This window comes from Neomonachus schauinslandi, chromosome X, assembly GCF_002201575.2.
Source record: "Neomonachus schauinslandi chromosome X, ASM220157v2, whole genome shotgun sequence".
Classification (NCBI taxonomy): domain Eukaryota; kingdom Metazoa; phylum Chordata; class Mammalia; order Carnivora; family Phocidae; genus Neomonachus; species Neomonachus schauinslandi.
Genome location: NC_058419.1, coordinates 85,907,828 through 85,928,640, shown reverse-complemented (window position 1 = coordinate 85,928,640; position 20,813 = coordinate 85,907,828). Strand labels below are relative to the sequence as shown.

The 20,813-nt window shown below is 56.5% G+C and overlaps 1 protein-coding gene across 9 annotated transcripts in view; it reads left to right on the top strand.

Moving 5' to 3' along the window:
• RBM10 (RNA binding motif protein 10) overlaps window positions 1-16,819 on the top strand; it is a 29,196-nt gene extending 12,377 nt beyond the window's left edge. For 2 of the 9 annotated variants that reach the window (XM_044911940.1, XM_044911939.1), the window contains exons 3-24: window positions 1,752-1,935; window positions 3,360-3,590; window positions 5,470-5,539; window positions 7,370-7,443; window positions 8,817-8,903; window positions 11,054-11,114; window positions 11,238-11,414; window positions 11,794-11,954; window positions 12,141-12,238; window positions 12,325-12,412; window positions 13,028-13,214; window positions 13,324-13,466; window positions 13,560-13,677; window positions 13,778-13,869; window positions 13,959-14,123; window positions 15,052-15,201; window positions 15,310-15,375; window positions 15,466-15,654; window positions 15,772-15,846; window positions 16,073-16,179; window positions 16,256-16,385; window positions 16,483-16,819. In XM_044911940.1, coding sequence (XP_044767875.1) covers window positions 1,752-1,935; window positions 3,360-3,590; window positions 5,470-5,539; window positions 7,370-7,443; window positions 8,817-8,903; window positions 11,054-11,114; window positions 11,238-11,414; window positions 11,794-11,954; window positions 12,141-12,238; window positions 12,325-12,412; window positions 13,028-13,214; window positions 13,324-13,466; window positions 13,560-13,677; window positions 13,778-13,869; window positions 13,959-14,123; window positions 15,052-15,201; window positions 15,310-15,375; window positions 15,466-15,654; window positions 15,772-15,846; window positions 16,073-16,179; window positions 16,256-16,385; window positions 16,483-16,608 — 2,779 coding nt within the window. In that variant the 3' untranslated portion in view covers window positions 16,609-16,819. Of the gene's footprint in view, window positions 1-1,463; window positions 1,483-1,751; window positions 1,936-3,359; window positions 3,591-5,469; window positions 5,540-7,369; window positions 7,444-8,816; window positions 8,904-11,053; window positions 11,115-11,237; window positions 11,415-11,793; window positions 11,955-12,140; window positions 12,239-12,324; window positions 12,413-13,027; window positions 13,215-13,323; window positions 13,467-13,559; window positions 13,678-13,777; window positions 13,870-13,958; window positions 14,124-15,051; window positions 15,202-15,309; window positions 15,376-15,465; window positions 15,655-15,771; window positions 15,847-16,072; window positions 16,180-16,255; window positions 16,386-16,482 lie in introns of those variants that run through there. The other 7 variants (XM_044911944.1, XM_044911943.1, XM_044911941.1 and 4 more) reach the window with 7 other exon arrangements.
• The last annotated feature ends 3,994 nt before the right edge of the window (window positions 16,820-20,813 follow it).

The window sequence follows — 20,813 nt, the reverse complement described above, 5'->3', positions numbered from 1 at the left end:
TTCTCTATAGTTAAGAGTCTGTTTCTTGGGGCGCCTGGGGGGCTCAGTCATTAAGCATCTGCCTTCGGCTCAGGTCATGATCCCAGGGTCCTGGGATCGAGCCCCGCATTGGGCTCCCTGCTCAGCGGGGAGCCTGCTTCTCCCTCTCCCACTCCCCCTACTTATGTTCCCTCTCTCGCTCTGTCTTTCTCTGTCAAATAAAATCTTTAAAAAAAATAATTTTAAAAAGGTGTTTTTTGGTTTGCCTCCCTCTTTTTTTTTTTTTTTTCCTTTGTTCATTTGTTCTGTTTCTTAAATTCCACATAGGAGTGAAATCATGTGGTATTTATCTTTCTCTGATTTATTTAGCTTAGCATCATACTCTCTAGCTCCATCCATGTTGTCTCAAGTCTTTGACCCATTTTAAACGTATCCTGGTTTATATGTGTGAAGTATAGTCATAAGATCTTGGCGCTTGTCTAGGTATTTAACCTTTTTGGTTCAGTTATACTTGGGATCTTCCCATTTCTAAACAACGCCTCTCTGAATAGAGGCAACGTATCTGTTTCTGCATGTTACTTTTGTCCCCAGCATCCTTACTGATTTATTGGTTGTAATCATTTTTCATTTGATTCTCTTAGGCTTTGCAGGTATATCGTCATACCGTTTACAAACAATGGTAATTTTACCTTCTCGTGTCCAGCTTTTAACCTCTTTTCTTCATTCTCTTGGTTCAGCTAGCGCCTTAGAACAGTGTTCGTAGTGGTGTTGATACTAGACATTCTAACAGTGTCATTCCCGACCAGGATTGGGACCCTGCTAGCAGTAGTCTACTGCGGTGTCTGTTTTTTCTTATTTTAAGTAAACATGTATTGGTTGCTTTTAGAATACTTTTTAAGTCATTATTTCATCAAACAAAAATTATTGGGCACCCACTGAGTACCAGGTACTGAGCTTAGTTTTGGGGAGTAGGGCAGTGGACCCTCTGGATGTGGTCCCCTCTTTGCCAGAACTCACAGTTTAGTCCTTTTTTAAATCATCAAAGAAGTGCATGTGAGGGGCACCTGGCCGGCTCAGTCAGTGGAGCATGCAACTCTTGATCTCGGGCTTATAATTTCAAGCCCCATGTTGGGTGTAGAGGTTACTTAAAAATAAAATCTTAAAAAAAAAAAAAAAGTACATGAAATCAACTTTGAGGTAATTATTTTACGGTAATCGCGGTAGGAGAAATTTTAACAAAACAGCCGCCAGGGCCGGCAGGGTGACGGCAAAGCAGGGGGGCAGGGTAGCACAGCGTGCAGAGAGGCAGAGGGAGAGAGGGCGGTAGGGACCTCTCCCCGCAGACCCCGCAGACCTGGCAGGACCTTCGTGCGCATTTTGGTGTTTTATCTTGAGAATGAGGGGGAGCCGTTGAAGGGAGTGCAACGGTTGGGCTTGGTTGGCTTTGCCTTATAGAATACTCGCTCACATTCAGGGCGTAGCGAATGAGCTGGGAGAGGCGTGGTGGGGGGGGGGTGAGACTAGCCCTGACGCCACATCTGAGGGCCTCGTGAAGGAAGACAGGCGTGGGCCGGGGAGGTGGCAGAGGGAAGGAGAAGTGGATTGGATTTTTGAGGGGTGGGGACCAGCTCACCTCCTGGAGTCAGGATTTAGGGAGCCCCATTGGGAGTGGGATCTAGGGTCTAGAGGGAGTGAGTGGGTGGGAGCCCGCCCTCGCCTCTTGCACCTTGCAGAAAGGACTGCCCTCTGATCCCTCCCCGTTCTTCCCTCAGAGGTGGTCGTGGGGACAGGACTGGCCGCTATGGAGCCACTGACCGTTCGCAAGATGATGGTGGGGAGAACCGCAGCCGAGACCACGACTACCGGGACATGGACTACCGCTCATATCCCCGCGAGTATGGTAGCCAGGAGGGCAAGCATGACTACGACGACTCGTCCGAGGAGCAGAGTGCAGAGGTGAGGGCCGGGGAGGACAGAGTCCTGCGGGGCTTCAGCTTGTAGCACCATGTGCAGGTGCTCTCGGCTCCCATGCCTTCAGACTGCGCTCGGTGGCTTTGCCTCACCTGGAGAGTCTGTTCCTGCTCCCCTCTGTGAGGGCTCCTCTCCCGAGTTGGGTCTCCCTGACTTCCACATGCTTGGCTCTGTACTTCTGAGGGCCCCTGGCCATCACCTCTCTCCCTTCTTCCCTTTTTTAATTGGGGTCCATGGTTCGCTGCAAGCCCTTCACTGCCTGCTCCCAGCCAGTTTGGGGCCCTTGAGGAGCCTCTTGCATGGGACCCGGCATGTGTGGTTGGGAGGGCAGTGGGGGGACTGGATATCACCCAGCAGAGTAGCCCTGGGAGGCCAACCGTGGGCATTCGCAGGGGCGGCAGAGCCCCTCTACAGAAGGGAAAGACCCTCTAGGGCCTCTCCTTTGAGCTCGGGGTAGCCAGTTCCACATTGCATTGTTAGCCCTGACCTGAGGAAGGGAGGCATGATGTTCACCATCTGAGGAGGAGAAGCAGACTTGCCTTAAGGGAACCCCAGTTTGAGAGGATAGTCAGGGCCCAGGTCCAAGTAAGCAGGCAGGTCTCTTATCCAGCAGGGTGGGAAGGGTACTTTTGCAACCCAGCCCCCGGGGACAGAGTGTGGGCGTTTAAGCTTCCCCACTGGCAGCTGTGATCTGTACCTGGATGACTCCAGGGCACCAGGGGGCCCTGGGTGGACCCATTGGGAAGAGTGCAAGTGGAGCACTGAGTTATCTGGTCCCCCTGAGGGCAGAAGGGCTGTGAACCCTGGCCTGGCCTGCTTAGGCCTGGCAGCATGGCTTGGGCAACACGCAAGAACTCAGCCACCGCACCTTGTTAGGGGGGAGCCTAGTGGTGACAGAGGACTGGCCAGGCGGAGGAGGATCAGGGCCTGGGGGCAGTGCTGAGGCCCTCACACCTTTGCAGGCCCCTGCTGACTGGCTCTGGATGAGATACTAAGCTACTTCTAGAACCCTGGCCCAAGCTGGAAATCATAAGGCATGAGGAAGAGTTGTGCACATACTAGCTGAGCTGGTAAGGGAGGAGGAGGGGGCAACAGAGGGCAGGATTCAGCACACTGACCCCAGACCCGAGGAGGTTTAGGCAGTGTCTGGTCACCCGTCTGTAATACTGCCGCCGGCCTCTCCCCGCTCCCACCAAGGCAGCCCCCAAAAGACCTCCGGGGACAGTTCCCCCCCCCCAGAAGCCTTGCAGTCCAGGGCCGACCCCTTTTGCCTGCCCTGAGCCTTTAGCCGGAGCCCGCCCAGCCCTGGCTTTCAGAGCCTGCCTGCCTCAGAGAGCCAGCGGCCAGCCCCTAGGCCCCCCCCAGACTGACTGCCCGTCTGGTGTCTCCCGTCTCATTCTGTCGGCCAGGATTCCTACGAGGCCTCCCCGGGCTCCGAGACTCAGCGTAGGCGGCGGCGGCGGCACAGGCACAGCCCCACTGGCCCGCCAGGCTTCCCCCGAGACGGCGACTATCGGGACCAGGACTATCGGACCGAGCAAGGGGAGGAGGAGGAGGAGGAGGAGGAGGAGGAGGAGGAGGAGAAGGCCAGTAACATCGTCATGCTGAGGATGCTGCCACAGGCAGCCACTGAGGATGACGTACGTGCCCCCCCCCATGGCCCCGGGCAGGCGGCAGAGCAGGAGGCCAGGCTGGGTCTCCTCCAGGGCCCTCAGCTTCTCCCTCACCCCGACCTCAGCATCTTTCATCCCTTTTCTCCCCCAGCACTGATCCGTCCTCTGGGCAGGCCCTTGTGCTCTCCTGGTCTGGAAGGGAGGATTGTCGGATAGGCTGCCTTGGCCAAGGGGCTGTGGTGGTGGGTGTGGGAGGGAACAGAGCATTCCTCCAGAACATTCCACTGGTCATCCATCCATTCTGCATACGTTGATTGAGGGCCAGATGCTCACCGGGCCCAGAGCCGGCTCTTCCTGCTGGCAGAGATGATGCAGGGCCCTACAGCCCTGGGGATGGGGAGGGTCCCCATGGGATTTTCTGAGGTTTTATTCACATTCTTTCCCCATACCCTCACCCCCTGCCCTCCTTTGTCAGCAGCGTCAAATATCAGTGGCCTGGCCACAGAGTTCTGGGTTCTTTGACTTCCTTCCCACCCCATGCTCCGTGACATTCCCTTCCATATTCCTCCCTTTTCTTCTCTTTCCTTCTCATAGAGGCTTCCCCTAATGAGCCCCAGTAAAACCCCAGAGGGCCACTAGAATAGCCTCCTCCCTAGCCTCCCCGAGTCTCCTCTCTGCCCCCTCCCCTGAATTCTCTGCCCAACTCTTCTCTGAAATCTACCGGCTGCCCCTTTTGTCACAGAGAATATCCCACCTGTGTATTTGGGAGTTTCTCACGGCTGGCCCAGCTGCTGTGTTCAGGGTCGGACGGTAGCTCCACGCTGACATGTGCTAAGGATTGAGCACAGGGTGGGCCACAGGCCAGGTCTCACTTAATCCTCCTCACAGCCACCCTGCGGGCAAGGTACTCTGCGTGTTTCCGTCCTACGGATGAGGAAACCAGGCCCCCAGCAGTGAAGCAGCTTGCCCCAGGTCCCACAGCCAGTGAGTGGCAGGCCAGTGAGTAGAAGAGTGGAGCTGGGGTTTGGCCCTGGGCAGCTGGATTCCAGAGCCCACATTCTTGCTGTTTCCTGTGCCCTCCCTGAGTGTTTGCAGTCCTAACGAGCTCCCCTGTGTTTCTTTTCATCCTCCAGCACATGTGTGTGTGTCTGTGTGTGTGTGTGTGTGTGTGTGTGTGTGAGAGAGAGAGAGAGAGAGAGAGAGAGAGCGAGAGCTTTTTCACCTGATGAGGAAACTAAGGCCCAGAGGCAGTAAGATTGCTGCCCGAGAATGCCCAGCACATGCTCCCAGGCTTCTGCAAGAAGCACCACTGGCCTAGAGACCCTGCCTCACCTGGTCTGAACCCCAAATTGCCTCTGCAGCTTCTCTCTGGCTTCACCCAGGAAGCTTTCCAAACCCTGGGACCACACCTTTTGGTCTCCACCCCAGGATACTGCTCCAAGTGTGGCCTGGGGCACACGGTGGGGCTCTGCTCAGATCCCAGTCCTTCCTGTTTTGGTATTCGCGTCACGGGTCTCTTGGGGCAAGCTCCAGCTCTCCTCACTGCCACTGCACCAAGCCTGTTGACAGACACCGCCCCCCCACCCCCCGCCCCCGCAGGCCATTCTTGAGCTGCTGGCTTGGCTCGCTGCTCTCTCATTGCTCTCCGCCTCTGAGGGTCACCACGCTGCCAGGCCCCCCCACCTTGCACCATGCCCCTTTCATTTCACTCACTCTCTGCAAGTCTGGGGCCTAGTGCTGAGACCTGGTGCTGGTGCGGTCCCAGGGCCGTGGCCACTTGGGGAGAAGCCCCAAGAGAGCAAGAAGAGGCGGTGCGTGCACATCACCGGCAGCCCCTCAGGGTCCTGGAGGCCTCCGGTGGCCCCCCGCGTGCTGAGCCTGCCCCCATCCGTATCTCCCCGTACAGATCCGGGGCCAGCTGCAGTCCCACGGAGTGCAAGCACGAGAGGTCCGGCTGATGCGGAACAAATCCTCAGGTGAGCTTTTGTTCCCAGTGCCCCCCCCTTCCGCTGGCCAGCCGCAGCCTCCAGTCTCCCTCCTGCTTCTGCCTTCTCCCTCACCCTCCCTGTCCTGCCTTCCTGCCACAGCTGGGAATGGGCAGCTTGGGGTGCCCTCTCTTCTTCTCTTCCCCTCAACCCGTCCTCCTCACAGCTCTGGGGCTGTCAGGGAGGGGGGGGCAATACTGAGCTGAGTGCTCCCCGGGGGCAGGGCCAGGGCCAGGCTCCAGGGCACCTCCTCTTTGGGACTCTTAAGTATCTGAGGTGGTAATCCCCTCCCCATATACTCCCTTCCCTCTCCCTTCTTCTCCTTCCCCTGCCCCTCAATCTCCCCCACGTTTTTCTGGTGACAGCCTGTGACCAGAAAGTAGGTCTGACACGGTCCCACCCACATGTCCCAAGAGGGGAGGCAGGGGATGGCTCTTACCCAAGGGTGCATCCCAATGAGCAGCCAGGATTTCTGGCTTCACTTGTTCCCTCCCTCCCTCTTGCAGGCTGCTTGGAGCTGGCCTGAGGTTAGCAGGGTGGGGGGGTGGGAGTTGTCTCTGCAGGACCTCTGGCCCAGGCTCCCCAAGGCAGGCACAGTGGGGCTTCACTGCCTGGGCTTCTCTCTCCATCTCTCAGTCTCTCTCCTCCCCACACCTCCATCTCTCTCTCTCTCTTTCTCTCTCTCTCTCTCTCTTCCTCCTCCCCCCTCCCTTTCCTTCTCCCTGCCCCTCTTTTCCTCTCTGTCTCTCTCTTCCCTCTCTCCCTCCCTCCCCCACCCCAGATCATACCATTTCATCTTCCTGTGCATCCTAACAGTTACTCTTACGGAGATCAAACATGCCCCCCCCAAGTCCTGCCATGTCTAAGCCCTCCCTGTGTGTACCTCCAGAAGAGGAGCTGCTCTCCTGCAGCCTCAAGCCCTGGGTCCCTTTCCCAGCCCTGGCCAGGCCTTGAGTCTCTCTTGGTAGCATGTAGGTCTTGCTCTGCTTCAGCCCAGCCAAACCACACACTGACAGGGTTCTGGTCGCTCTCTGTCTCCATAAGGTGGTATCCTAGGTGTGGCCCCTTCTGGCACTTCTCCCAGGCACCCACTGATTCTTTAAGGTCTGCCTGGCCAACCCTGGCCCCCATTCTCCTGCTGTCTAGGAGGACTTGCACTGTGGGTGGCTGTAATCTTCCTAGCTTGGCCCTGAGCGGCTCCCTGGTAAGGCCCACCTCCCCTGCACTGTGCTGAGGCTGAGGCGACATTGTGTCCCTGACTCCCCCTGGTTCCTGATGGGCCTGGAGCCTTCCCAGCCTCACCAAGCAGCCTGGCCCAGGTTCTTTTTTGCTTCTTGATGAAACACCTGTCACAGGACCCCTCCTGGGCACCGGCCTCGTGCTGGGCCCCACCCTTCCATTATCTGTTCTGGCCCATGTGGAGTCAACAGCCTGCCCATCTGCCCTCCTTCCTTCTCTGAGACAGATCTCTACTTGTACCCTTTCCCTCCCACCTCCTCCTCTCCGTCTCCGTCACCCTAGGCAGGTCTGCCTGAGCCCCTCTCTCTTTCTTCCCAGCTGGCGTGTGTGTATCTCCTCCTCCCCCTCCCACCTCCGTCCCCCGTCCCTCTTTCCTACTCCTCCCAACCATCTACCTTGCCTCCCACCCCCTGGTCTTTCTCTCTCTGATTACTTCTCTCTCTCCCTTTCTTCTTTTCTCCTCTCCCCCTTTCCCTCTGCCCCCACCCCCGGTCCTCTCCCCTCGGGTCCCACCCCCGGGAACGCCGTGTGTCCAAAGCTGTTGACTAACCCACTGCGTCTGTATCTGAATGCTGTCTCCAGGTCAGAGCCGGGGCTTCGCCTTCGTCGAGTTTAGTCACTTGCAGGACGCTACACGATGGATGGAAGCCAATCAGGTTGCTTTGCCGCACTTGAACCCCCCCCCAAACAAATACTACTTTGTAATCGAGCGCTCCCCATCGCCTGATTCTTATGGACACAGTTCCCTGCCCTGTGGCCCTGTGTCCCATCCCCCCCGCCCCCTCTCTCTCCCCCTTCCTGACCCTCACTATCTCCTCTTCCCATCTCTTGCTACCCACTGGGCTTCCCATCAAGAACCCACACTCACCACTGGCCCCTTCCCACCACCAGGCACTAGCTCTGCCCCTCCACCTCCCAGCTGAGCTTTTGGAGAAAGGGCTGCCAGGGGGGAGGTTTTCTTCCACAGAGGCTCCCACTCCTCGGGGGCCACCCTGCTCCGGGGTTAGGCAGAGCCAGGATTTCGTTCCACTCTCAGGCATCACTGGAAGTCTAGCCACTGGGGACCTTAGCTGTTGGCACACTAACTAGCAAGTCCCGTTTTGCCATCTCTCTCCCTGCATGTGAGTTCGGCCTTTTGACTTCCCCGTGCGAGAGGCCAGCACCGCTCTGTTGATCTGAAGTACCAGTCAAATGCGATAGAACTCACTTCAGATGCCCCAGCCCTCCCCCTGCACCTACCCCCCGACAAGCGCCACCGCTTGCGCACTCCGCTGAGGGCAGGCCTGCCTTCTCAGCAAGGAGTCATGCTGTCAGGAAGGGAAGGGAGCCTGCTCCCCCGCCTGGCACGGTCTCCCCACCCAGCAGCTTTGGGACCTACAGAGACCCAAGGACCTGCTCTGCTCACCTGCCCAGAGCCTGGCTCACTGGTGTGGGACACAGGAGGAAGGGTCAGATGTGGTGGAAGCAGGGGCTCAGCAGGGCGGCCCTGGGGCCATCTCTGCCCTAATGCCGGGGGGCCCAGGACCCAGCCAGCCCCGGGAAGACAGCCTCACAGCAGGAACTTCCATCTTTTAAATATGGCTCTTTCTTTTTCCCCTTCTCCAGCACTAGCGCGCGTGCGCTCTCTCTCTCTTTCTCTCCCCTCCTCTCCCTCCCCTCCCTGTCCCCCTCATCCCAAGTGTAGCCTGTGTAGTGCTGGCCCTGGGTGTGGCCTGGCAGTGTCAGGGCCGAGTGGGGGGTTTTCCCCACTGTCCGGCAAGCGTCGGTCAGCCGAGCACTGTGTGCCTGGTGGCGTGTGTTCACGTGTGCGTGCGCGTGCCCGGAAAGGCAGCAAACAGCTGCGCCCAAGGGCTGTGGCGCTTTCCCTCCCTCCTTCCCTTCCTTCTTCCCTTGTCCGTTCTCCGACCTCCCTCCGTTCCCTGTCCCTCATCCATCCAGCTGAAGGGCTCGCTCACTCTCTTCTCCTGTGCTGAAACGGTGCGTGGGGCACCGCTGCCTGGGCCTCACTGCGCTCTGCTTTTTCCCGCAGCACTCCCTCAACATCCTGGGCCAGAAGGTGTCCATGCACTACAGCGACCCCAAGCCCAAGATCAATGAGGACTGGCTGTGTAACAAGGTACAGGGGCGGTGGGCAGTGGTTGCCGTGGATAGAGGCAGCAGCGGCGTCTGTCGCCCTGGGGCCTCTGCGTGGCATGGGTGTCGAGGACCGGCTCAGCTCAAGGGGCCACTGTCCCTTGCCGCCTGCCCACCCACCCACGTGTACTGGGCTCTTACTTGGCGCCAGGCTCTGCCCTCAGGAGGCGTAGTCCTGCCCAAAGTCCCAGTAGGCTTTCCACGAGTACTTACGTAAGCGACCGACTAGTGACAGTGGAGGCCCGCCGTGGGGTATCCGTGTCAGATGTGGACTTCTGAGCCGGGCTGGCCGGGATTAGAGCCTCCCACATCCTCCTTGGTCTCTGCCTCACTTTCCTCAGCTCCAAAACGTGAATAGCGATGACCCCTTTCCCCCAAGGTGGTCGGGAGGATTCCCGAGTGGCGCTGAGAGGTTAACCGTTGGAACAATGTCTGGCCCACAGTTAGCTCCCTTTGATGTCCGCCTGTTCCCCCAAAGGAAAGCACAGGCTGCTCTGGGAGCCTGTGTCGGGGGGCCCAACCTTGACGGCCGCTCTGGCAAAGCCACGTCCACCTGAGGCTGAGGCCACAAGCTGTAGGATCTTGCAGTCGTATTCCCTACGAGGAAGCTGAGGCTCAAAGGGGGTGCCCCCGTGGGTTAGCCTTGCGCCGTGACTTGCTCCCGATCACAGGGGCCATGGATGGTACCCTGGGTTCAGGTCTCCTCTGGGGCCAGCCTCCCAAGCGGCCCGGAGGCAGCCTTGCGACTCCACAGCCCCACCTTCCTCAGCCAGCTGGCAGTCCTGAGACCGAAGGGGGGCACTGAGAGCCCGCGACCCTCCCCGCAGGAAGAATCCTGCCTACTAAGGAGAGTGGCACCTGTTTGTTTTAAAAGAGAAAGTGTTATCAGGAGGCGGGTGTCCAGTGTCTCTGCAGGGGTAGGGACCAAGGGACAGTGGCACTCTGTCCCTCCTGTATTTTCAGGTACTCCTCAAAACCAGGGAATTCTCTCCTTTATCCTCCTTTAACTCCCCGCATCCTGTTGGTCACCAGGCCCTGTCGCTTCCATCACAAAAATGCTCTCCCTCGCGATTCCCACTGCCCAGACCAGCCGTCACCCTCTCCCTCAGCCGCTGCAGACCTCTCTTCTGCTGTGCTGGCCCCTTGCCTCTTTGTCTCGCCCTCTCACTTGTAACATTCCTCGAAACTGCCTCTAACCGCGTTCTTCCATCTCTGCTTAGAAACCCGCCCCTCGCCACTGAGCTTGAGCGTGACCACCCTCCGTAATCTGGTGTCACCTGCCCTCTCCAGCTCCCACTTCTGCCTCTCCTCACCCTCCTACACCAGCTACAGAAAATCTCTTGTGCCCTTTGCTAACAGTAGCTTCCCAGCAAAACCAGACCAAACCAAAGCAAACTTCTAGGCCTCCCAGACCAAACATCCCACCAACTGTCCCCAGCTGAGTGAGCCATGCCCCGCTTGGACCGTTCCCCTCCCAGAGTCCCCGCAGATGAACCTGCTGCCCCTCCCCCGTGCTACATCCGCTCCCTGCTGCTAGGCTGTGAGGGCGGCCCAGGCCACATCCTGGGCCTACGGGGGCAGAGCCTGGCACAGGAGCGATGGCGCGGTCCCCGACCATGGAACAGACACAGAAATGTAGAACCTCCACAGATAGAAAAGCTGGGGGTTCCTGGAGGCTGCCATGACCAAGGCTGGTTTCTCAAGAACACCAACCCAGTCCTCGAGATAAAGGAGGGATGGGAGTCTGGCCAGAGAGGGGCTGCTGGCTTTCAGGGGTGGAAACATTGAAGGTTTCTGAAGAGGGAAGCACATTTTAGGAAGAGGAACCCGCTAAAGGGACAAGAAGGGGGCAGTCCTGGCAGTGGGTACCTCAGAGGAGGTGGCACTTGTAACAAGGGTGGGGGAGTTGTTGATTCCTGAGTTGAGGAGGTGGCACTGAGAACAAACTTGAGACCACATGAAGGGAAGAGTCACAGACTGGGAATGACAGCCAGAGGCCCCCTGCCACCCCTGACCCTGGGACCTTCCTTCCTGGGGCATGGTGCGGTTCCCTGGGGGGATCTCTGGATCCCGGTTTGGAGGGTGCCGCAGAAAGCCCCACCCCACCCTGACGGCCTGGACTGTGCCTCGCAGTGCGGTGTCCAGAACTTCAAACGCCGTGAGAAGTGCTTCAAATGTGGTGTGCCCAAGTCAGGTGAGGCCCTCCTACCCTCCCCCCTCCCCCGCCCCCGGGACATTGGTGGAAGGGGGAGGACGGTGACCGGCCTGGAGCTGCCTACCCCTTTGACGCCAGCCTATCTTCCGCTGCCCCTGACAGAGGCAGAGCAGAAGTTGCCCCTGGGCGCGAGGCTGGACCAGCAGACGCTGCCGCTGGGCGGGCGGGAGCTAAGCCAAGGCCTGCTCCCCCTGCCGCAGCCCTACCAGGCCCAGGGTGTGCTGGCCTCCCAAGCTCTGTCACAGGGTTCGGAGCCAAGCTCGGAGAACGCCAATGACAGTGAGTCCGTTGTTCCTTCCTTTATCCCTGCCCTAGGGTGTCTGGGCTGGGCTCTCCGAGGCCAGAGAGGTGGCGGTGACCAGGACTGAGTCCTCCCAGGGTCTCTTCCTGGTTGGGGGACAGACGTGAAGTAGGGAGAGCAGGGGAGGAACATTGCCCGACTCGACTTTGGGGGTGTGTTGGGAAGGTTCTCGGCAGGTGAGCGACTGAGCTGGGACTTGGACTGACAAGCAAAGTTTATCCAGGAGGAAGAGGTGAGAGGAAGCAGCAGGTGCAAAAGACGTGGAGGCCAGAGGAGAGGGGTAGTGGGGAGACACCAGAGGGTAGGGCTGGAGCAGAGTATCAGGGGTGCCCCCTAATGCTGGGCCCCTTCCTGCAGCCATCATTTTGCGCAACCTGAACCCACACAGAACCATGGACTCCATCCTGGGGGCCCTGGCACCCTACGCGGTGCTCTCTTCCTCCAATGTTCGTGTCATCAAGGACAAGCAGACCCAACTGAACCGTGGCTTCGCCTTTATCCAGCTCTCCACCATCGTGGTGAGGGCGGCACAGGGGGGGGCCGGGCAGCCAGGGTCCCGGCCCCCGGGGCGGGGAGGAGGGACCCTGACCCCAGCCGCCTCCCCCCCCCCCATCCGCGGCTCCAAGCCTGGCAACGGGGCAATGGAGCCGGGGACCTCCCCGGGCCTGACCCTTCTGCCCCTGCCTCCCCTCCTCCCCCTCCAGGAGGCAGCCCAGCTACTGCAGATCCTGCAGGCCCTGCACCCGCCGCTCACCATCGACGGCAAGACCATCAACGTTGAGTTTGCCAAGGGTTCTAAGAGGTCAGGACCCCACCTCTGTCCCTTCCTAGCTGGCCCCCCAGCCTGGGGCTTCTTATCTCACTCCTCGTCTCTGACATCCTCCCCAGGGACATGGCCTCCAACGAAGGCAGTCGCATCAATGCTGCCTCTGTGGCCAGCACTGCTATTGCCGCGGCCCAGTGGGCCATCTCACAGGTACTCAAAGACTCCCCTCTGCCCCAGCGTCCCCACACCGGGGCCACAGTCTCGACCCTCCCGCGCCCTCTCTGCAACCAGGAGGGCTGGCTTGCTGTCTGGCTTTCCGTGGACCCCAAACCCTCACAGTGGCTGCTGCGGGCTTTGGGGGCCTCGCCGCAGCTCCCTTCCCAGTCACCTCCTCCCAGGCTTTCAACTTCAACACCATTGTGGCTGCTTTTCGCTTCTATTTGGTGGTTATTTTATCGTCCTGAATTGTTACAACTTCTTTAATAAAACGGAATTTATAAGTGGCTGAAAGAAAATTAGGAGATGAAAATAAAGAAGGGGAGGACAGTGTCTTCCTTGACCTGACACCCAGCACTTGAACTACTCCACACACGTACCAGTGTCAGCCCTGGGAGCCTTTTGGCACAACTCTTCGGTCGATTCTTGTTTTTGCCGCTGCCCTGCCCTGCTGTGGCCGGGCGGCCCTCACACTTCACCTGTCTGAGGCCTGCATGCTTTCTGTCAGCAGACAGACACTAGCCTCACCTGTGGGCAGATGCTTCTTAGCAGGTTCCCCTCCCCCTGCGCCCCTTCCTCTGCTAATAAGCCCCTCCCACTGCCCCTCAGGCCTCCCAGGGTGGGGAGGGTGCCTGGGCCACCCCCGAGGAGCCACCGGTCGACTACAGCTACTACCAACAGGATGAGGGCTATGGCGGCAGCCAGGGCACAGAGTCCTCCCTCTATGCCCATGGCTACCTCAAGGGCACCAAGGGCCCCGGCATCACTGGAACCAAAGGGGACCCATCTGGAGCAGGTGAGTCCCGGCATCTGTCCCTGAGCCTGCAGCGGGGGGGCGGTAGGCATGGGGTCCTGGGCCCCGTCATTCACAGGCATTCTCCTTCCCTCCCTGTCCCTTATGGCAGGTGCAGAGGCCTCCCTGGATCCTGGGGCAGACCCTGTATCGCTGCAGGCTTTCTCCCGCGCCCAGCCTGGTGCCGCCCCTGGCATCTATCAGCAGTCAGCGGCTGAAGCAAGCGGCAGCCAGGGTGCCGCTGCCAACAGCCAGGTGAGGGAGCTTGGGGGCTCCTGGGGGGGGGGCGGCACGCAGGGGGCATCGGCAGACACTGAGCCCCGTTCCCCTGTCTGGCCCTGTGACCAGCCGTACACCATCATGTCACCCGCTGTGCTCAAATCCGAGCTCCAGAGCCCTACCCATCCCAGCTCTGCCCTGCCACCGGCCACCAGCCCCACCGCCCAGGAGTCCTACAGCCAGTACCGTGAGTAGCTGTGGCCTGCGGGTGGGGGGCGGGGCGGGGCGGGGAGCTCCTTAACAAAGCAGAGAGGAGTGTGACCCCCCTCCTTTCTCGCCCCCGCCAGCTGTTCCTGACGTCTCTACCTACCAGTATGATGAGACATCTGGCTACTACTATGACCCCCAGACTGGCCTGTACTATGACCCCAACTCCCAGGTGATAGGGTGGCCCAGGGAACGGGTGGGGTCTGCAGTTCCCCTTCTTGAGGTCTCCCCTCATGCCCCCCTCCCTTGCTCCTCTCCCAGTATTACTACAACGCTCAGAGCCAGCAGTACCTCTACTGGGATGGGGAAAGGCGGACCTACGTTCCAGCTCTGGAGCAGTCGGCCGACGGGCATAAGGAGACAGGGGCCCCCTCGAAGGAGGGTAAAGAGAAGAAGGAGAAGCACAAGACCAAGACAGCCCAACAGGTGAACACTGGGGGTCCAGCAGTCACTGGCTGGCTGTTTGGTGGCTTCCGATGAATGCATTACTCTCTAAGCCTCTGCTGCTGAGGGAGGGGGGCAGATGTGCGCATGGCAGTGACTGTGCTCCAGAGAGACCGGGCTCCGGCCCGGCTCTGCTCCTTGATGCAGGACATTGAGCCAGGGCCAGTCTCTGCAGCGGTACGTGGTAGGGTGCCCACCTCCCTGAGTGGCCAGTGCCATCCATCCAAGTGAGCCCAGTCAGCTTTCCTGTCCCCCCCCCCCCCGCCACCGGCAGGAACCCTCCCGTTGCTGCTTGTGTGCCCAAAGCCAGGCTAGCCCTGCCTGTGGAAACGAGGGGGCACGCAGACCTCCTTTGGGCCCAGAACCCCACTTGTGGGTTTGTGTCCAGGTCTGTCCATCCCAGAGAACTTATTATGGGCCCATCAGGGTGTGGAAAATGGCCATTGCCACGTCTGGTGGGAGTGGGCAGTTGGAGGGAACTTCGGTGTCTTTCTGTGGAGGAAGGGTATGACAGTCTGGGTGCAGCACTTAGAAGCAAGAACTAAGTGTTCCCTTGGCAACCTGGTAAATTCTAAAAGTGGTGTTGTGCCTGGAGGTGTGGGGGGACAGAATATGGAATGTGGCATAGTATCCCATGTAGAGGTTTGAGAAAGCCGTTATCTGCACCGTAAACTGATAAGATAGAAGCACCCAGAGAGCAGAGTCGTGGGCGTGCCTGTGAGGAGGACAGGCACAGCCCAGGAGGGCTTGGCAAGGGGCACTAACGACAGAATGACAAGAAATGGGGACTTCCATCGCCACCTCCTCACCCCCTGCTGGAAGCTGCAGGGCAGGAAGGGGCAGTGGACGGAGCTGGTGGTCCCAGCCCCTGGAGGGTCCCTGAGAGCCTCACCCCCACCCTTACCCCTAGATTGCCAAGGACATGGAACGCTGGGCCCGCAGCCTCAACAAGCAAAAAGAAAACTTCAAAAACAGCTTCCAGCCCATCAGCGCTCTGCGCGACGATGAGAGGCGGGAGTCAGCCACCGCAGACGCTGGCTATGCCATCCTCGAGAAGAAAGTGTGTGGCGGCCACCCCTCCATCCCCCCCCGCCCCCGCCTCGCCATCTCTGCCGTCCGTCTGTGCAGTCCCTGAATGTGTGTGTGTACCCCCCCACCCCCACCCCAGGGAGCACTAGCCGAGAGACAGCACACCAGCATGGACCTCCCAAAACTGGCCAGCGACGACCGCCCAGTGAGTGGCCCGGGCAGGAGGAGCCGCGGAGGGGTGGGGGCTCCAATCCAGCCAGGCCTGACCTCCCTCCCGCACCCTCCTGTTCTCTAGAGTCCCCCTCGGGGCCTGGTGGCAGCCTACAGCGGGGAGAGCGACAGTGAGGAGGAGCAGGAACGAGGGGGTCCTGAACGGGAGGAGAAGCTCACAGACTGGCAGAAGCTGGCCTGTCTGCTCTGTCGGCGCCAGTTCCCCAGCAAGGAGGCGCTCATCCGCCACCAGCAGCTCTCTGGACTACACAAGGTGACCGAGGGAGGATTGGCAGGGAGCCTCAGCCCGGCTCGGCCCAGCCCGGCCCAGCCCAGCCCAGCCCGGCCTGGCCCAGCCGCTTCACGCCTCCTCTTGTCTGTCCCCTTGCAGCAAAACCTTGAGATTCACCGGCGAGCCCACCTGTCAGAAAATGAGCTCGAAGCACTGGAGAAGAACGACATGGAGGTGAGGTGTGACCCATTCCTGGACTCCATCCCCTCTGCCCCTTGCCAAGTGCCTATTCCCTCAGGCAGCTGGTGCTCAAGTCCCTCGGCGGGTGTAGCCTGCTGCTCGCACCCCCGATATCCTGTCCACAGAGACCTCAGTCAGACCTGTTAGCCAAATCCAGCTCCCCCATTCTCTCTCACACACACACAACACACAACACACACACACACACACGTGTTTTCAGCAAATGAAGTACCGGGACCGTGCGGCCGAACGCAGAGAGAAGTACGGCATCCCTGAGCCACCAGAGCCCAAGAGGAGGAAGTACGGGGGCATGTCCGCAGCTTCTGTGTAGGTGCCCGGGGCCAAGGGGAGGGGCCCGGGGCCGGCAGGCCAGTCACTCACACTGTCCCACTGGCCCCTGCAGGGACTTTGAGCAACCCACGCGGGATGGGCTGGGCAGTGACAACATTGGCAGCCGCATGCTCCAGGCCATGGGCTGGAAAGAGGGTAGTGGCCTGGGCCGCAAGAAGCAGGGCATTGTGACGCCCATTGAGGTGAGTCTCCTGTGATCCCATCCCCATCCTCCAGCATTCTCTTCTCTGCGGCACCCCCATCCCGCAGCCGACCTGACAGCCTGCCTCTCTCACGTAGGCCCAGACACGGGTGCGGGGTTCCGGCTTGGGTGCCCGAGGCAGCTCCTATGGGGTCACTTCAACTGAGTCCTACAAGGAGACACTGCACAAGACAATGGTGACCCGCTTCAACGAGGCCCAGTGAGCAGCTGCAAGAGCTGCTTCTACATATGTCGGGTCCAGCCTGGGGTAGGGGAGGGAGAAGTGTGGGTGGTCTGAGTGGGGCCCTGCACCTGTCTACCAGCCCACTCCCCATCCAGAGAGGCCCTGACCAAGTCAGACTTTGAGTTGGTGACTTTTGTTGGAAAACTGGGCTGGGATCATGCTCTTCTTTTTGTAATAAAAGCTGAAAAGTCCATAGCTTGCATGTCTCTTTCTCATGCACCAGCGTGGTTTGTGGCCCCCACGCAGCAGGGACATAAACACAGGTGGACGAGGGGCCTCATCAGGCCAAGGTAGGTGGCAGTGGTAGCATTCACGGTGTCTGTGCATGGGGGCTACCGGCTTGGGATGAAGGTGGGGGTTATAACAGGAAGTTCTGGCTTGTGCCCCGACCTACAAGATCCCGGTCACGGCCCCCTCGCCATTGCCAAGTCCAGCAGGTCTCCATATACCAGGAAATCCCACACCAGCAGGGCACCATCGGGCTTGAAGTCCCCTTGAGTCAGAGCCAGCACTGGGAACCTCCCACCCCCTGGCCTTGCCACCCAGCAGCTGCACCCGTTGTACAATCGCAGGGCTAAACCTAAACCACACTTGGCCCTCCCTGGGCCTGGGGACTGCCCAAGGGCATCTCTAATTGGACAACAGTGGGCACTCTGGCCCCAGTCACCCCTGTGCCCTCAATGGGCAGATGACCCCAGAGGGGTGGAGCTAGAGAAGCTCAGCCTGCCAATCCCAGGTCAGAGATGCTCCATCAGGACCAGTTGGGCCCACACTTATTCCCATTCTCTCCACGACTGTTAGCACAGGACCCACCCTTATGGTCACTGCCGACCAGTCTGCACCCTGTGATTCCCAAGTATGTGTGTGCTCTCAGCACAGGTCTGGTGCAGTGGAACGTGAAGCTGAGGCTGCCCTCTCCCGGCTGGCCCTGAAGGTTTGGGCAGGAAATGGGGCCAGGAACCGCCCCGCCCCCAAACAGAGGCTTGTGAGGTGAGAAAGTGAAAGGGGAGGTGCTAAGGGAAAAGCAATGGGCACAAAGCCCCTCCCCCACTTATTGGCCTGCATTATGACATCTCCCTGCACCAGCTGTAGGAGGCAAGGTGAGAAAGAAGGGGCCCCCAGAGGTGATATGGTGGTGATTTGGGGTGGGGGTGTTGCCCAGGGACAGAGGAAGGGGGTGTGGGAGAGGGGAGAGGGACAGGAAATAGGAATAGAAGGAGGCCACCTGTAAGAACCTGTCTCAGGATGGGTGGGTTTTAGCCTGGAGGCGCCCACATGTTCCCTTCCTGCTTCCCACCCCCCAGGGCTCTCAGAATCCCACAGCAAGGAACCCTTATACATGGTTGGAAGTAGTAAATGGTGCAGCCACTGTGGAAAACTGGTTGTTTCATATAAAAGGAAACATACACTTAGTCCATGACCCAGCAATTTGATTCTTAGATATTTACCCCCAAATAAATGCAAACACGCCAACAAAAAGACCTGTTATATGTACATGGAAAGCAGCAGCTATGCTTACAGTAGCCAAAAACTAGGAACCCAAACATCCAACAAGAGGAGAATAGATAAATTACGGTCTATTCATACAATGGACTACAACTCAGCAATAAAAAAGAACAAAATACTGATATAAACATCAACATGAATGAATCTCACAAACATGAGTGAAAAAAGACACAAAAGAGTACACACTATATAGTTCCATTTATGTGAAGTTCTCAATCAAAACATGGTGGGGCACCTGGCTGGCATGCAGCTCAGTAGAGCATGCGACTCTTGAGCTCAAAGTTGTGTAAGTTTGAGCCCCGAGTTGGCTGTAGAGATTAAAGTCTTTTTAAAAAGAAAAAAAAACAACAGTTTGGTGATAGAGCACAGAGTGGAGGTAGGGAGGGTGTCTTTCACTAGAAAGGGTTGCAAGGTAGCTTTCTGGAATAATGAAAAAGTTCTAGATCTTGATTGGGTGTACTGGCCACATGGGTGTATATGTAGGTAAAAATTCAAGCTGTACAATTAAAATCTGAGCATTTTATCATATGTAAGTTAAACACAAAACTGGAAAAAGACCACCAGAGAAAACCTCAATAAGAAGCAAGGATATAAGAGAACAGAAATAGATGAAATAAGGGAAACACAACAGATGAGTAAAATCAAAGGCAGAATCTTTAAAACAAAAAGTAAAAGGAAAGACAGACCTGGCAAGACTGATCAATTAAAGAAGACTGAAAATGCAAACACACCAAATACAAAATTAAAAAGGGGAACTTACTACAGATGAAACAGAACTTTTAAAAATAATGAACATATGTCTGAAAATCTAGATGAAATGAATACATTCCTAGAATAATATAAAATGCCAAAACCATTCCATGGAGAAACAGATTAGTTGAATAGAGCAAAAAGTAATAAATTGAAACAGTAGTCAAAAGATTTCCTCTCCCCACCAAAAAAAAGGGGGGGGCGGCAAATGGTTTTTATAAGTGTGATTTACCTAACTCCCAAGGAATAGTTAATTGTTATCTTACTGAAGTTGTTCCAGGTACTAGAAAAAGAATAAAAGATGTCTATTTTATGAAGCTAGTGTAATCTCTATCCCTGAAACAGGTAAGATAATACAAGAAAATTTCAAGCCCATTTCACTTCTATCTGTAGATGTAAAAATCCTTAACAAAATCTTAGCTAAATGAATCCAGTAGTATATTTAGCAAACATGTTTTGATTAAATAGGATTTATCCCAGGAATGCAAAATTGGGTCAACATCACAAAAGGCTATAAATGTAGTTCTCTACCTTAATAGACCCAAAGTAAACAAAACATAATCATCTGAAACACAGGAAAAGCGCTTGATAAAGTTCAAGACACCATGAGTCCATACCTATATAAATGAATGGGTAAAAGAGTAAATAATTGGAGAAGAAGGGAAATAATTTTCTTTACAGTAGAACATCAACTAATAATACTAATAATTGTCAACAATGTTGGAGTTAGAAATTTTATGAATGCTAAAACTAGTGGTTACACTAGCAGTCAGTCACACTTTGATGATGAACAGGATATTCACATAGATTCAAAGTCTCTCCCTATGAAATACATGTTAGTTAATTCCAAAGGGAAAAAGAGTATCTTTACAGTAGAGAAACCTGGCAGATACCAGCTTCATGAAGGTAACACAGCGAACATTATCAGTATTAAAATCATGAACCATCTGATAGAATGAAATGAGGAGTCAATGACACTTCTGTGATCTTCCCATCCCAAATGCGGAACCTGAATCTAACCACGAGGAAGCATCAGACAGAACCAAACTGAGGGACATGCTACAAAATTCCTGGCTTGTCATCTTCAAAAGCGTCAAGGTCATGAAGGTCAAGGGAAGACTGAAGAACTGTTCCAGACTGAAGGAGACATGCCATTTGAAAGTTCCAATGTCACCTCCTTAATGAGGCCTGCCCTGTCTACCCTATTTAAAATTACAAACCCTTCCCCACCATCCCATCCTCCTGTGCCCCGCTCCTTGTATTACTTTTCTCCATAACACTTCTCAACTTCTAACATCCTCTATATATTTTTTCCTTTTCTATATTGTCTCCTTCACCAGAACAAAAGCTCCATGTCTCGCCTTGCTCACCACTGTGTCCCTCATGCCTAAAACAGGGTTTGCCATATACCAGGTCTTGGAAGTATGAATAAATACACATACCACAACTGTTCAAATCACTCTCACTTAAAAAAAAAGGCTAGGAAAAAAAAAGACACACAAAAAAAGGCTAATATATAGAGTTCCTAAAAATCCATGAGAAGTACAGCAACCCAATAGAAATGAACAAAGGACACCAACAGAAAATTCCCAAAAAGCAAGAACCATAAATATCTTTAAATCTATGAAAAGATGCCCAAGCTCACTCCCACAGAGTTCACAAGACACACTCATTCGTGGCTGGAGGCAAAGCGAAATGGTACATTTCTCTCTCTCACCCCCACCTCCCCCTCCCTCTCTTTTTCCTGCTTTCTTACCTCCGTGGGCTGCTTCTGCTCAAGCTGTTCCCTCCAACTGGAATGCTCTTTCCTCTCACTTGGGAAAGTCCATATCCTGCCTCAGTGACTCCCACTGATCCATTTGAGGGCAATCAATTCTTCAGAGAAGAACTCGGCCACACCCATGGCTTCAGCTGTCTCCCCTGATGGTC